The 15,899-nt window shown below is 34.8% G+C and overlaps 1 protein-coding gene across 1 annotated transcript; it reads right to left on the bottom strand.

Moving 5' to 3' along the window:
• Positions 1 to 10,478: 10,478 nt before the first annotated feature.
• LOC105761591 (UPF0481 protein At3g47200) lies at positions 10,479 to 12,847 on the bottom strand. The gene is made up of 2 exons (XM_052623823.1): positions 12,029 to 12,847; positions 10,479 to 11,203 (listed from the first exon to the last, which is right to left on the bottom strand). Exons 1-2 carry the CDS (start codon positions 12,751 to 12,753, stop codon positions 10,486 to 10,488), a joined length of 1,443 nt encoding a protein of 480 aa, XP_052479783.1. The 5' UTR covers positions 12,754 to 12,847; the 3' UTR covers positions 10,479 to 10,485.
• Positions 12,848 to 15,899: the final 3,052 nt, after the last annotated feature.

Genomic DNA, 15,899 nt, shown 5'->3' with positions numbered 1-15,899 from the left:
TAAAAGAACATCCACTCATCCAAGATTTAAGAAATCACACCCAATACGTTAGGGCACGATTCCTTTAGAATCCCAAACTCGGAATATTTCCTTTACTTTAAAAGAACATCCACTTATCCAAGATTTAAGAAAACACACCCAATACGTTAGGGCACAATTCCTTTAGAATCTCAAACTCGGAATATTTCCTTCATGATTTTTTTTTTAAAAAAATCTTCATTTCGAGAAATCAATGCGTCACATCCAATACGTTAGGACACAACATGTTGAATTTCCAATAATGAGTTTTTATTTTTTTGATTGAAGAGAAATGCTCGATTGTCGGATTTAACAAAAAAAATCAGAACCCAATACGTTAGGGCTCAATTCCCTTGAAAATCCTAAATACGAATATTATCTCAATTTAAAAAAATTTCTATCTTTAAATTTGAGTAAAAAAATGATGTAACATGATTTTATACATACAAATGCTATAATAATAATAACAATAATAAATACATCATCGACATAAAAATAATATAAGCAAATGAATAAACGAAATAATAAAAAAGGTAATCCATGACATGCAAAATATTAAATGTAAACACAATCATACAATGGATGGGATAGCATTTACAAATATACATATAATTTACAAATAAAATTTTGGGTTATAGAATTTATATATAAATACAATACATAATATACTTATGCAAATAAAGAAAAAATATAATTATACGTACATATATAAAATAATAAAAAATAGGTATATTTTAAAAAAAGAAAAAGTGAGTATTTAATCATTAAAAAATGTAAATATATGACATCAACCGGTGAGGGGACCTCATACGCGACAGATGATTGTGGGTTAGAAGATGACTCCGATGTGGATTCACCTCGAGAGCCTAGACCGGATGGTGTAGAAGTTGGCTTATTTTCTGAACCGGAGACTATTCCAACAGAACTTGAAGATGCTGGAAGGAGTACAGATGAAGAAGAAAATCCACGATTCAGAGCATACTCACCTCCAGCTCACATGCATAATGTCGATCTGTCTGTAGATGATACGTTAGAGTTTTCAGATCTACCACACTGGCTACGTGATCGTACAAGTTCAGGGGTAGATTCCGGTGAATTTGAAGTTGGTAATCAGTTTACCAACAAGGATAGTTTTATTGGTGCTTTGAAACAACATAGCATCAAAAACTGCGTTAACTACCATGTTGTTAAATCAAAGTCTGATAAGTTTGAGGCGTAGTGTGCAGTCCAAGACGGCACATGTTTATGGAAAATCGTTGCCTCATTAAGGAAAATGACAAGGTAGTAGGAGATTAAAAAGTATAAAGGTCCACATACATGTGTTGCAGGTATAGTATTGACGGTTTCTGAATAATACTTTTATTATGGAATGTTGCATTATTTAATGTACTCGGTTTATAGGTGTTTCACAAGATCATCCCAAGATGGATTCAGCTATGTTAGCTAGCTTGATACGCCTACCAGAAAAGCAGATCCCAAGACTTCATCTTGGTGTTAATTGCCGGTATCCGTAGCCAAATGGGGTACACGCCCTCTTACCGCAAGGCTTGGATAGCTAAGCAAAAGGCGTTGGAGAAGATGCATAGTGGGTGGGACACCTCATATAATAAAATATGGCAGTGGTGTCAGGTGCTAGAGAGATACGTCCCAGGTGCCATAACAGACCTTCAGACGGAACATGCGTACTACAATGGTCGATTGCTACGTGGATGTCAAGTGTTTAAACGCATGTTTTGGACCTTTAAGAAATGCTGAGACGTATTTCCATACTGCAATCCGTTGGTACAAATTGACGGTACATTTATGTTCGGGAGGTATACTCATCGGCTATTGCTTGCAGTGGCACAGGATGGCGGTGGGAGAATTTTTCCAATTGCATTTGCAATAACACCGGGGGAGTCGTTGGATGACTGGGATTTCTTTCTCTCTAGGTTAAGGAGGCATGTGTGCCCCCAACCTGATATCTGTGTTATTTCAGATCAGGGCGCCAGTATACTAACTGCATTTGATCGAGAGGGAAGCTTATGGCAGCGCACACACCATAGATATTGCCTAAGACACGTTGCTTCGAATTATTATAGGCAATATCCATTTAAGAGCGAACGACGACAAGTGACCAACATGGATATTTAGTCTATATCTGTGTTATTTCGTTTGTCAATTTGAATTAGTTATGACCTTATATTGGTAGAAGTGGTATAAATTATTCGTTATAATCTTATATTGGCAGGGTATGAAATAAATAAAGATCATTTTCTTGAGATGTTGGCAATTTTACGTTCAATTAACGCAGAAGGGGCGGACTACCTTTGTAACATACGTTTCGAACAGTGGGCACAAGCATACGACAGCGGCCTACGATATGGCCATATGACGTCGAACTTGGCTGAATGCATAAATTCTGTTCTTAAAGAAACACGCCATCTACCGATAACATCGGTTGTGCGAGAGACATATTTTTGTTTGGCGGCGCTATTTCTAAAGCGAGTAGCGAGTTATGCAGGCCAGATGCAGGGAGGCCATGTATGGTGCAGTAAGGTAGTTTCAGAAATTAACAAGGCCAAGGCGAGGGCAAACACCATGTACATAGTGTGTCACGATCGAGACAATTTATGGTTTCTCGTGACAGATTTGACAGACCGCACAAAGGTGTTGCTGGTGAGCAATATCGTGTACACTTGTAAAATAGGACTTGTGACTGTGTGATGTTTGATACACTTCGTTATCCATGCGCTCATGTTATTGCAGCTTGTCAGAATCCCCGTCTAGATCCGATAAGCTATGTGGACGAAGTGTACAAATTAGAAAACATGTACAGCGTCTGGAGACATTGACGAGCCGTATGTATTTTCTTCTCAAGTCAAACAAGTTTTTTACTCAAAAGATCCAACTGATGAGGGTTGGTACGTTGTACTCCGTAACATTCCTAGAGACTTGTTTGACATGGGCAGTGGAAGTAAAGATGACATTGACGACAGAACACAAACTTTGCCATTTCCAGAACAGAACTTAAACGAAAACATCCCTAGTACTAGTACACAATTTCAATGGGTCCGCCAGGATACGGATGAAGATATTTACGAATTATAATGTAGTAAGTTTTTACGATTATCTAATTATATTTACGAATGATGATATTTCAACTATTTTATATGTGATATTATTGTTGTAATTGTATACTATGTTTTCAACTAATTTATTTGTATTGCAGATAAAATGCCTAGAAAAAAAGTGCGATCGCACCGCATTGTTCAAGGTACTCCAGACTCGGCGGAAACAAACATCACTGAACAACAGACTGCTATTGGATCTTCGAATGTTCCGGTTACACCTGAGGAACCTATAGAAGTTCAAAGTAATTTAACATTTAATTTACATGTATGTTGACTTCTTGTTTATTTTTTTTAAATTTCGTATATTACAATACTTTTATTTTTCAGATGAAACTGGTGGGACGCGGAGAGTTCGCAGATGTACGGTACTGAGCGATTTATACGAGCTAGATCCAGTTGAGCGTGTCCAAGTATCCAGTAATAGCTTTGGTTAGCCTGTTGGATCAGAAGCTCACCTTTTAGCAGGATACATGGGCATTCTAGCACGGAATGCAAATATGTTGCCAATTAACTTCGAGTCATGGCATAAAGTGCCCGAGAGTAACAAGAACCAAGCTCTCGATAACATTAAGGTAACAAAACGTGTATGTCATTTATAATACTTGGGTTTAAGTTTCGTTTACATTTACTTTCTTAAGTTGTGTTTTTTGTAGGCGAGATTTGCCTAGAGGTCTCTGATGCTTATGTAAAGAAGGCATTGGGAAAAAGATGGAGAGACCATAAGAGCACTTTAAAGAAAGACTATTTTAAGACAAAAACAACACTCGACGAGAGATTACAAAATGTCCCGCCGGGAATGCTGAGGTACCAGTGGGAAGAGGTCGTTAGATTTTGGACTTCGAAGAAAGGAGAGGTATGTGTAACTTATAAAATTTTGTAATTATTTTAGTGTATAGTATTTCCTAATTAACGTACTAATAATTTCATAATGTAGGATCGTGAACGAGTTGGAAAAAATAGTAGGCAGCAACAAAAATTCACTCACACAGCTGGGTCAAAAAGTTTTGCGTGTAGCTCATGCAGAGGTATTTTGAATTTTTTAATATTGGCAGATATTTATTACTTTCTATCAATTAATATTTTTACTATTGTATTGTAGGAACTGTCGTCCGGTCAAAAAGTTAGACGCGTTCAACTTTTTGACATTACACATAGGAAGAAAGATAGAAACCCTATGACTCTTGAAGCTGCAGAAATTATGGTACGTTTGCTTAATACAATTAACTAATAATTATTTATAGTGTTTATTTTCTAATGATTTATTTCATTTATTGTAATGCAAATATTTTTAAGTTATGTTGCATTGGGTTTTCAATATATATTGCGTTCCTAACTATGTGATTTATTCTTTAGGAAAAATTAAAGGATAAAAGGCGAGTACTGGTTTATTGCTTCCAAAGTGATAGTTCTTTTCATATTGACGACATTGATAACCGGATTATCACCGAAGTTTTGGGTCTGAAAGGTATGGTCGGGTTCGATTTCAAGGATCTTTTGTTAACCCATCCCAATATTTTGGATCTAGCTCGCAACAATATATGTCTTGGGAGTCGAAAAAGTGAAGTTCGAGGTTAAGAGACCGGATGGCTCGGATGCAAGCGACAACAATCGAGCAAATTACACAACTTAAAGCGGAGGCAACATCGAGAGAAGTCGTGGTTCAAAAAGATATGAAGAACTCGGCTACAACTTAAAGCGATGCAAGAATGAGAGAAGTCGAGGTTCAACGAAAGTATGAAGAACTCCATGAGACTTAAGCGCGATCTGGCAAGAAGAAAAACAGAGGCGGCAGCGAGAGAAGTAAAGGCTGCAGCGAGGGAAGCAGACGCTATAGCGAGGGAAGTAGAGGCTGCAGCGAGGGAAGCAGAGCAGCGTCAAAAGTTCGATGAACTCCAGCAGCAGCTTCAGAGTATGATGAAGATGTTTCAGCAGTCGCAACAGCCGCCGTCTTAGACTATCGTGTAAATATACTTCAATTTTGACTTTTAATTATCATTTTAACTTTTAACATTTTTGTAAGAATAATACGAATTTTATTTTATTTATTGATATTTATTATATTATTTGTTTAATATATAGATTTATTACTTTTGGCTGGTTTAGATATGATTTCTTCTGATTTGTTTTTACAGGAGGGCTGAAAATATAAAAAAATTTATTTTACAAATCTGCCAAATTTAGTGGCGTTTTTTGGTAAAAGCGCCGCTAAAGATAAGGGTCTTTAGCGGCGTTTGTGGAAAAAAGAGCCACTAAAGATCATGGTCTTTAGCGGCGTTTGTGGGGAAAGCGCCGCTAAAGATTAGGATCTTTAGTGGCGTTTGTGGTCGAGGCGCCGCTATAGATCAGGGTCTTTTACGGCGTTTGTGGGAAAAGCGCCGCTAAAGACCCTAATCTTTAGCGGCGCTTGTCGCAAAAACGCCGTTAAAGACCCTGATCTTCAGCGGCGACTCTCGAAAAAACGCCACTAAAGACCCTGATCTTTAGCGGCACTTCCACTAAAGCGCCGCTAAAGGTCTTAGTCTTCAGCGGCGTTTGTGCTAGAAGCGTCGCTATAGACAAACACCTTTAGCGGCGTTTATTTCTAATAATTAAATTTCAAGGTGATTCGATCACACCTAATAAAAAGGATTGGTGGTGACTCCATTTTCGTTTTTTAAAATAAAAAGTCAATTCCCAAAAAAAAATTTCGACAACAATCACTTGTATAACTTTGGTTACCAGCTCATGACACTTAGAGCTATACAATATATTTGGTGTTTGGCACAATATGGCATGCATAATAGTTTTCACTACTGAAAGATATGGTGCCATACTCATTCTTCTCTTTATCTTCCAAAGTTTTAGGATTCATATCATTCAAGTGATGTATACCATGCACCATAAGCAAGTTTCCAAAATATTTAATACATTTTCAACAAATCATTTTTCAAAATATCTCATTATAGTGTAATTATGTTTAACATATGTATTTATATAAATTATAATAATATATTTATCGATGTCATTTTCACATGTAAAAGTATCATAAAATTTTGTGTGCCAAATGTTAGATTGCATTTTATCTAATTTACTTAAAAAATAAGCAAGTTAGTTTCTATACATCAAATCAAAAAGTAAATTGATCATTTTATTAAATTTTTAATCTTTTTCTATTATTAAAATTGATTCTTATACATAAGTTTGAGGTAGAGTGGCATGTCACATGTTATGATTTAGTTATTCCGTTAGTCAAACCAGTTTTTAACATTACAAATAGATGAGAATTTAACAGAAATGACAAAGTTACTTTTTGATCTAACGATAGGGACTAATTTACTCATTTTTCAATATAGGGAGCAAAATGTAATCCAACTCAATGTACAAGGACTTCCATGTTTTTTTTTCCAATTTCACACTATTTGATCATATTATATATATGATATAACATATATACGTTTATATTATATATATGATATAATATATACACTATTTGAATACAAGAGGAGAGACAATTACGTCTATTTATACGTTTAAAAACTTTATTTGATCATGTTTTTTTTTTCCTATCATGCAAATGGTATGATGTCCAGATTATCTGGTCTTTGACTTCATTTGTCAATTAATGATTGTGGATTGACAACATTGACCATTCTATGCACGGGGACTACTCATGATCTACACCTTTTCTGCCATTCTCACTACCCATTGCCATTCATTCTCACTACCTAAATACTCAACACAACCCAAGAAATTAAGACCCTATCAGAGGGAGAATTTTATATCTACAACACTTCCTAAATTTCATTAAGTTAATAATAGCTATTCAATTTTTTTTTCATTTTTTTTACTTAAATTATTTTTACTTACTTTAGCATTTAAATTAGATAAATTATTCCAAATATTTAACATTGTAACCATGCTGCTGTACATATAGTAATTGCATTTGTAATTCTACCTAACTCATGAAAAATCTCAAATTCGCAACATGTTATTCACATGCCAACCAAATCTACAATTTGCCTCCAAGTAATTAACAAGCTGATTTTGTAAACTGCTTTTGTCTGATTTGAGTGATGTTGGAAAAAAGGTCGCAATCTTCTATGAAAGCTTTAAAATTTTGTGTGGTACTTGTAGATCAGAGTGTTGATTATATCACTGCCTGACACAACACGTACGTGGAGGACAACGATTTGAGGGGAAATAGAGAGATTATCTTACGAATAGCAGAACCGGATATTGTCGTATTTGATTATAAAAAGGTGTCGGGGCTTTTTTTATAAAATAACTTGAAAATTTTATTAATTATAAAAATGATATTTTGTTTATCATGTACGTAAATAATAAATAGTAAAAATGATTGGCGTGACCTTTTTATCACGTTAGCTAATCATTAACTATTAAAATTAAAAATTACTTTTTAATGAACCTATTTCGCGTCACATGCGGTAGAAAATCATCTAAGAAAGGCATGCACTAATCAATTGTTTTAAGTACTAATATTTAGGGATAAGGTAATATTTAATTATCTGAATATTTCATAATAGGGACGAAATTATAAAAAGTTTAAAAGTTGAAGTTGAATTATGTATTTTTATATAAGTTAAAATACAATTTAATCATATTAGTTTGTAATTTTACATATTTTAAAGAGATTAGATTAAAATTTTATCATTTTGAAAGATGAGATGCAATTTTATTTTATGTATTAAGATGTAGAATTATAATCTTTAAAGGCACCCAAAACATAATTTTTTCCTAAATCAATTGAACATAAAAAATTACTCAATAATCTATGGAATTAATTTTTTCTTGGCACTTATATGCATATGGTACATGTAACAACATTTCTATTAAAGAAAAGCAACTTGAACCTGCACTATAGGGAAGCAACAGAAATTTATTGTGACAATCAATTTGCTGTTACAATTGCATAGAATCTAGTGTTCCATGGGAGAACAAAACACTTCAAGATTAAGTTCCATTTTGTTAGGGAGATGGAGCAAGCTCGAGAAGTAGAGCTGACTCATTGCAATTCTAAAGAACAATTGGTAAACATCTTGACAAAGCCCCTTAGTGTGTCAAAGTTCGATAAATTAAGGAAGCAAATAGGAGTTTACAGCATGGAAGACAAAGAGGAGTGTTGAAGTTGGCCTCCAAGCAGCTCATGCAGCAAGGAGCAGCACATCCAGTCTGAGCCAAGCTTGCAGCAGCTGAAGCACGATGCTACTGTTAAGTTTCATTTTCATTTTGTTACTCTAATGATCATTTTGTAATCAAGTTAGATTTGAACTTAGTAACTCCTTCTTAATGTAATTAGGTGTTGATTGGCTGAAAATTCAGCAAAGCAACATGTACAAGTTAATTTAGCAAGTTTCAATGTAATTTAGTGGTGTTAGGTAGTTGTTTAGGTGAAATCTTGTTTGTATTGACCAGTTTGTCTGGTATATGTAATGGCTTAATGCCTTTGTTCATAGTAGTTAATGAAAATCAATTAGTTTTCATCCATATAATCTCCATTTTTCTTTGCTTTCAATTCGGTTATGTTCTCAAGCAAATTTCTGCTTTGTTTCTTCTCCAAGGCACGAGTCTTGCTGTTCAAGTCACAGCTGAACTAGCTTGCTTGTTGTTCATAAAACCAACAACCTGTTCTCGGCTGCGTTGATAACAATATCATCGATGAACCTCCGGATTGCATTCATGAACATTGTGCCATCACCCAAGCTTGTAAGCAATTCAAGAACACGAAAAGGTAATTGGTTTTCCAACAAGAGCAGATACGAGTACAGAAATGTCAGCAAATCATTTTTAGTTAACAAATTACCATCATTATTGTAACGCATGTAAACTGCTTGTAAAATTGCGCAACCGTCAACGATGAACATCCAAGCCAGTTCCTCGTTATCGTCTCTATGCTTCTCTAATTCCTGTGGATCATAGCATTCCTTCAAGCCATCCATCTCTTTCTTAATTTTGCTGTACAAGGATTTCTTATCGACGCCAATTTTTTTGACGAAATGTGCTGCTAATTTGAGCTTGAGCCCCTTGGATTCACGTAGGGTGAGATCATCGTGGTGGAGTGGGCCGATTGAGATCACTTTTGGCTTGAAATACTTCTTGAAATCTTCGTTACGGAGAAGGGTTGATGGGACTTTTCGTATTAATGGTTTGTATCTGAGGGTGGGTTGGCCGCCGCCGAAAGCTTTGTCTAATGACTGGAGCTTCGCTACTTCGCCATCGCTGAGAGGGACGTCCGTGAACCGCATATCAATTCCCACGTAATCGTTGTTGGTGTTGTTGTCGATGATTGTTTGATCAGTGGAAACTGCTCCGGCGGCGCCGCCTCCTTCCTCACTGGACGACATTTTCAGGCTGACCGGCTCGAAGTAATTAACAAGGTGATTTTGAAACCGGGTTTTGGCTGATTGAGTGATGTTGGAAAAAAGGTGGCAAAATGGCTACGATGATGACAAATGTTTCTATAGCTTACATAAAGAGGCGAATATAGGGGAATGTAAAATTGTTATTTAGGCCCTTAACGTTTTTTTAAAATTTCAAATTAGTAAAGGTAAAATTACATTTTAGCCTCATAAAATTATAAAAATTTAATTTAATCTTTAAAAATTATAAAGATATAGACTACAAAATATTAAAATTTCATTCGATCCACCCTAAAAAATATTCTGCTTCCCCTACTTACATAATAAACATATGGAAAATACTAATTCAAATTTACCCCTTATAGTCAATTTAATTTTCATTTTTAATTTAATTTTTATGTTTTGGAAGAGTCAATTTAACGATCAATTTAAATTAATATTTTTAACGAAAATAGTGACTAAAATGTTAAAATATTAAACATCACAACTCATCATAATCCACATCTATATTTTTTATTTATTTCTTATTTTTAAATTATTTATTAACGTGACATATAATAAAAGTCTTGTTATGTTAGCATGAAGTACATATGAATTGCCATACGAGTTGTGACACCAATATTATTAAAAATTAATATTTTAGTTAGCATATCTATTAAAGAAAAGTAAATTACCTCTTTTTGAAAGGTTAATAGCTAAATTTAGCTCAAATGAAAAATAAATAAAGGCCAATTTGATAAAAAAGGTAAATGTCAAGAGTTAAGTTTATCATTTATACAAGTACAAATATATGTCTGGATTAATCTAGAAAGAACAAGACAAACTCTACACGTGATATACAAATGTGATGAGAGTGAAACCTACACATCACAATTGAGAATAATATTATAGAACCTAAATACTCAAAAACCTAAAACCTTCCCCTTAACCAAGAAGCTAAGACGCTATGGATAATTTTATATCTACAACACTTAATCAATTTCATATGCAAAGAACACTTACTTTGGTTGATGTATGGTATAATAAGTCTGCAAAGCACTAAGAGTAAGTGCAGCAATGGCACCCAAAAATGCCAAAAACGTCCAAGGACTCCTAAAATAAGTATGATAACCTTGAGCTGCATGATTAATCCACATAGTCTTACAATGATTATGTATTTTCTCTTTAACCCCACTGTAAATTGTCGGACTAGGAACCAAATCAGTGTTCATCTTATTGAAAAGCTTAGCCATTTCTTCATCACTGCCCAATCCATTGTATAGTATGCCGGAGTCTCTAAGGTCTTTGACATCTTCAGCTTCATCGATCAATAAATCAAGGAAACACATATATGAAGTGACGGTGAAATCGTTGTCGAAATCCGGACACATTTCGTAAGCTATTAAGTTCATGGTTGAATCATCGACGGAGATCGGCGGTAACCGTAATTTTCCGAAGAAGAAGATATGGTTGAAACTGATGTCGGTTAAATTACTTGTTTCGCTGGCTTCTAACCATATCCCGGCCTTTTTAAGCTCTTTTACGTTACCAATGGTGCGTGAATGGTACCGTTTTGTTCTTTTTCTTCTTGCTGCTGCTTTGCCAAATCCGTGTCGAGTGAATTCCCAAAGAAAACACCAGCACCGTATTCGTACTTTTCTGAGAAGGAGTCTTTCTCGTAGTAGATGCAATAAGTGAATTCGCTCTCCTTCTTTTTGCTGCTTCCACCACCATTCCCTACACCAAAATCTGTGTTAGTCGGAAGCCAAGCTACAATTTCTCTTTTCTTTTTTTCTTTTTTGTTGTTGGATTTGGAATTGTTAATTTATATGAAGCTAAAATTAAGATTTTCAAAATAAATAATCCAACGATTAAGTTATTCAATTTACTTAATTTAATTGAATAAATTATTAAAAACTTCGATTCGATAATACGGTTTAATTAATTTTTTTACCCTGTTTATATAAAGTTTTAAATCGGTTAATCTACTCCGAATTGATAATTCAATTAATTTTCAATCCAAACCCATTCAAACAATATTAACTAAAATACAATTTTTATTGTTGTATTAATGCAAAAATCTTACCAGTTTTAAAACATTAAACTTTTCCATTCTGAAAAGTTGGATTTGAAATCATAATTTTAATTTCTAAAATGAACACTCAAGGATAAATGTAAAACGACAGGCAGGGTCGTTCCCAAGAAATGAAAATTTACACTTTAATCTCTTTTAAATTTATTAAATTATAATAAGTCCTCAAATTAAAAATAATAATTGTTCAATTTAAAAAAATAAAATCATAAATTAATACAAAAAAATTAAAAATCAATCAGGTTGAATAAAAATTAAATAAAATTGAAGTTACACCAATTGAATTAAAGAATCAAATAAATTTCTTTTTTTATATTTTTAATATTTTTAAAAAATTATATAATTAAATTGAATAAACTAATCAACCAGAAATGAGAGTTTAATAGATTCCATCACTCATGTAGTTATAAAAACCTTTTAACATTTATAAACTGCACAAAAATGATGATTTATTTAATTCCCTAAATTACCTGTCCTCGCCTGGGATGATAACAGTTTCGTCGATGAACCTTTGGATTGCATTCATGAACTTTTCGCCATTTTTTCTAGGCCTTGTAAGCAATTCAAGAACACGAAAAGGTAATTGGTTTTCCAACAAGAACAGATCCGAGTACACAAATGTCAGCAAATCGTCTTTAATAAACAATTTACCATCATTATCATCACCATTATCATCATCACCGTAACGCCTGTAAACTGCTTGTAAAATTGCGCAGCCGTCAACGAAGAAAATCCAAGCCAGTTTCTCGTTATCGTTGCTATACTTCTCTAATCCCTTTGGATCATAGCATTTCTTTAAGTCATCAATCTCTTTCTTCATGTTGTTGTACAACGTATCCTTATCGACGCCAATTTTTTTGACGAAAAGTGCTGCTAATTTGAGCTTGAGCTTCTCGGATTTCCGGAGGGTGGGATCATCGTGGTGGAGTGGGCCGATTGAGATCACTTTCGGCTTGAAATACTTCCTGAAATCTTGGTGACGACCAAGGGTTGATGGGACTCTTTGTATCAATGGTTTGGCACCGAGGTTGATTTCGTCGCCGTCGAAAGCTTCGTCTAATAACCGGAGATTCGCTACTTCTCCATCTCTAAGAGGGACGTCCATATCAATGCTCACGGAATCGTTGTTGTCGGTGATTGCTTGATCAGTGGAAACTGCTCCGACGGCGCCGCCTCCTTCCTCCGTGGAGAACATTTTCAGGCTGAGTGGTTGGAAGTAATAAACAAGGTGATTTTGTAAACTGCTTTTGGCTGAGTGAGTGATGTTGGAGAAAAGGTGGCAAAGTGGATACGATGATGGGAAATATTTTATAGCTTACACGATACACATATATATATGGGAAATACTTAAGGTGTAATTCAAATTTACCCTGTTTATATTTTTACTAATATAATTTTAATTTTTTAATTAAATTTAATTCTCTTTGAAAGAGTCAATGATAAAAAAGAAATTAGGAAAATGTGTATATAGATGTACATATATAAAAAATTGCAAAAATATATTTACAATAATTTTGAAGGGCGACGTGTGTATCAATATCTATTTATGTATATATATATATATTATAAAATATAAAAATATATAAATATAATAGAAATATAAATGTATATACGTATATATGTATATAAAAGCTAAAAATAAATAATAAAATATATATAAAAATATGTATATGTATTAGAGAAATATTTAATATATATATATATATCTATTAGCATACATATGCTTATATATGTAAGTATAATTATAATACTATATAATATAATAATAATAATAATAATAATAACAAAAACTAAAAAATAAACTACAAAAAAAACCCTTAAAAAGGACCATTAAGGATTAAACTGAGAGCTAAACGAAGTTAAAAGGCCAAATTTAAAAATAGAAAACACCAGGAAGGACCAAATTGATACGCGCGCCATGAGAGGAGGACTTAAAAAGTAATTTTCCCAAGTCACTCAAGCACTGCGCAGTGATATGGATTAAATCGTCACGCAAGCGAAATATTTGGGCCGAACTTAAAAGAAAAAAACTTGATTAAACACATCGCAAAATGGGGAGGGCTAGATGCGCATTTTTCCCCTCAGGGCGCGACGCGGATCCCCCTCCGGGTCGGGTCGACACGCTGGTCATGGCACCCTAAACGGCGCTTTCGTCTTGTTTTAAAAACTCCTAAATCGACTTTCTTTGATTTGAAATCGAAAGAAAAAAAAAAACCCTAGGGTTTTGTTTTCTCCCCCGCGCCGCTTCCAGTCGATCCGGCCGATTCGAATCTCGGCCCCAAATCTGGCTCCGATTAAGACGAAGCAGACATGGTTTTCAATGGCACAACCACGTAGGTAATATTCCTTTTTTTATTTTTTTGTTTAACACACAAAAATCGGTAAATAAATTAAGCAAACAAAGAAGAGAAAACAAAACTAAGAAGAACGTCACCTCTTTTATTTCACTCTTTTTTCGATTTTCAGTATTCCCCCCCCCCACTATTTACATATTGAAGTTGGCCTTTTATAGCCGAAATGGAAATGAAAACATGAACAAAATCAAAAAGAAAAATTGTTGCCCGATTTTTGCTATTTTGTTTTGTTCTCTTTGTTGTGTTTTTGTTGCTGTAGGTAATGCGTGCGGGGAAGGCGCGAGATTCGCGGCGACGAGGAGCGCGATGTGTGGGCGCGACGCACGGGAGTAGTTGCAAGACACCGATTCTTCGCTACCGAAGCGAAGCTTATTTAGGGTTTGTGCAATTTTGATGTTTTTTGGGCTAGGGTCTGAAAATTAGTTGTTGGGCGGCCTGTTAATGGTTTGGGCCCGGGCATTATTGGGTTTTTATAGCTGCCCCTCTTTGCTCATTGTCGTGTAACGGAAATAGAGCAAAGACTAAAAGCCCAATTGTGCTCGGTCTTACTGAGCCTCGACTTCTTCAATACTTTTCCTTCAAGTAGCCTCATTCCCTCCTACTGCATCTTCAGAGGTATAGGAACTAGTGCTTCAATCTACTCCGCTACAATGTCAGAGAGATAGAATTCATACTTTGTAGCTTCTCAAAAGAACAAAAGTTGTCATCTTTTATCTGTTTCACTGCAACTTCAGGGAGATAAGACTTATAGCTTCACCTTGTTCTGCTGCTCCATTGCAACTTCAAGGAGATAGGATTGGTTTTTTTTTCTGTCTGTTCCACTGCAACTTTAGGGAGATAAGACTGAATATGATCTACTCTCTGCAACTTCAGAGAGATAAGATCTGCTGTATTTGATCTACTTCACGCCAATACATGAAGACAAGATCTACTTTTTTTGGCCTACTTCGCCACCTGTATGGGAAGACAAGATCTACCATCTTTGACCTGCTTCACGCCAATACATGAAGACAATATCTGCTTTCTTCGGTCTACTTCGCCACCTGTATGGGAAGACAAGATCTGTTTTCCTCAATCTACTTCATGCCAATACATGAAGATAAGATCTGTTTTCTTTGACCTACTTCGCCACCTGTATGGGAAGACAAGATCTACCATCTTTGACCTACTTCACGCCAATACATGAAGACAAGATTTGCTTTCTTCCAACCTGCTCCACTATTGTTCAGGGAGATAAGGCCTTATGATTTCATTGATCTGCTCTCTGTGGAACATGACCTGTATGATTCATTTTATGAGCCTAATTATGCCTAAGGATTAGGATGTCATGATCAGAATGAATCAAATGCTCCTAACTAGACATGTATGAATGACATTTGAATGAGTGCAGAATGTCATGAGAATGATATTTTAACGCTTGAGTTATTATTACTCCAAGTTTATTAACGTTATCGCCAATATGCTCTAGCGCCTTATTGCTCGGCTGGCGTCTCTAAAAAAACTTGACCAGATTGCCCCCACTATAAACCTTCAAGTTTGATCAACTGGGATGCAAAATTTGTACCATTTTTCTCCTGTTGTAACCTAAGAGTAAAAGATTTGACTTTTTCTCGATCCTCTGTTATCACAATTCAAAGATACATGATGTGAAACTTTTTGGTCTATTACATCATTCTGAGGGTGTTGTACCAAATGCTCATGCACAAATGAAGAAATTTCTTCTCTAAGAATAACTTCTTCTTATTATTCGGTGATTACTTAAGTGACCTCATTGAAGCTTTGTCACCAACACGACATCTTGCCATTTTGTTCAATCAATACTTCAGACAAGAAAATTCAAAGGGATAATATTAATTTAGACTCTTCTTTATCAGGTTTCCAACCTTTGAACCTGGTGCCTTCTAAATAATAGTCATGTTTGAGGTTCCTATATTATTTAAAAGCTTCTAGAGTAATAAGCAAAACTTCCTTTGTGAAATTTTTACTA

This window comes from Gossypium raimondii, chromosome 11 (genome assembly GCF_025698545.1).
Source record: "Gossypium raimondii isolate GPD5lz chromosome 11, ASM2569854v1, whole genome shotgun sequence".
Lineage (NCBI taxonomy): Eukaryota > Viridiplantae > Streptophyta > Magnoliopsida > Malvales > Malvaceae > Gossypium > Gossypium raimondii.
The sequence above is the reverse complement of the archived record's forward strand: the minus strand, read 5'-3'. Positions and strand labels throughout refer to the sequence as shown.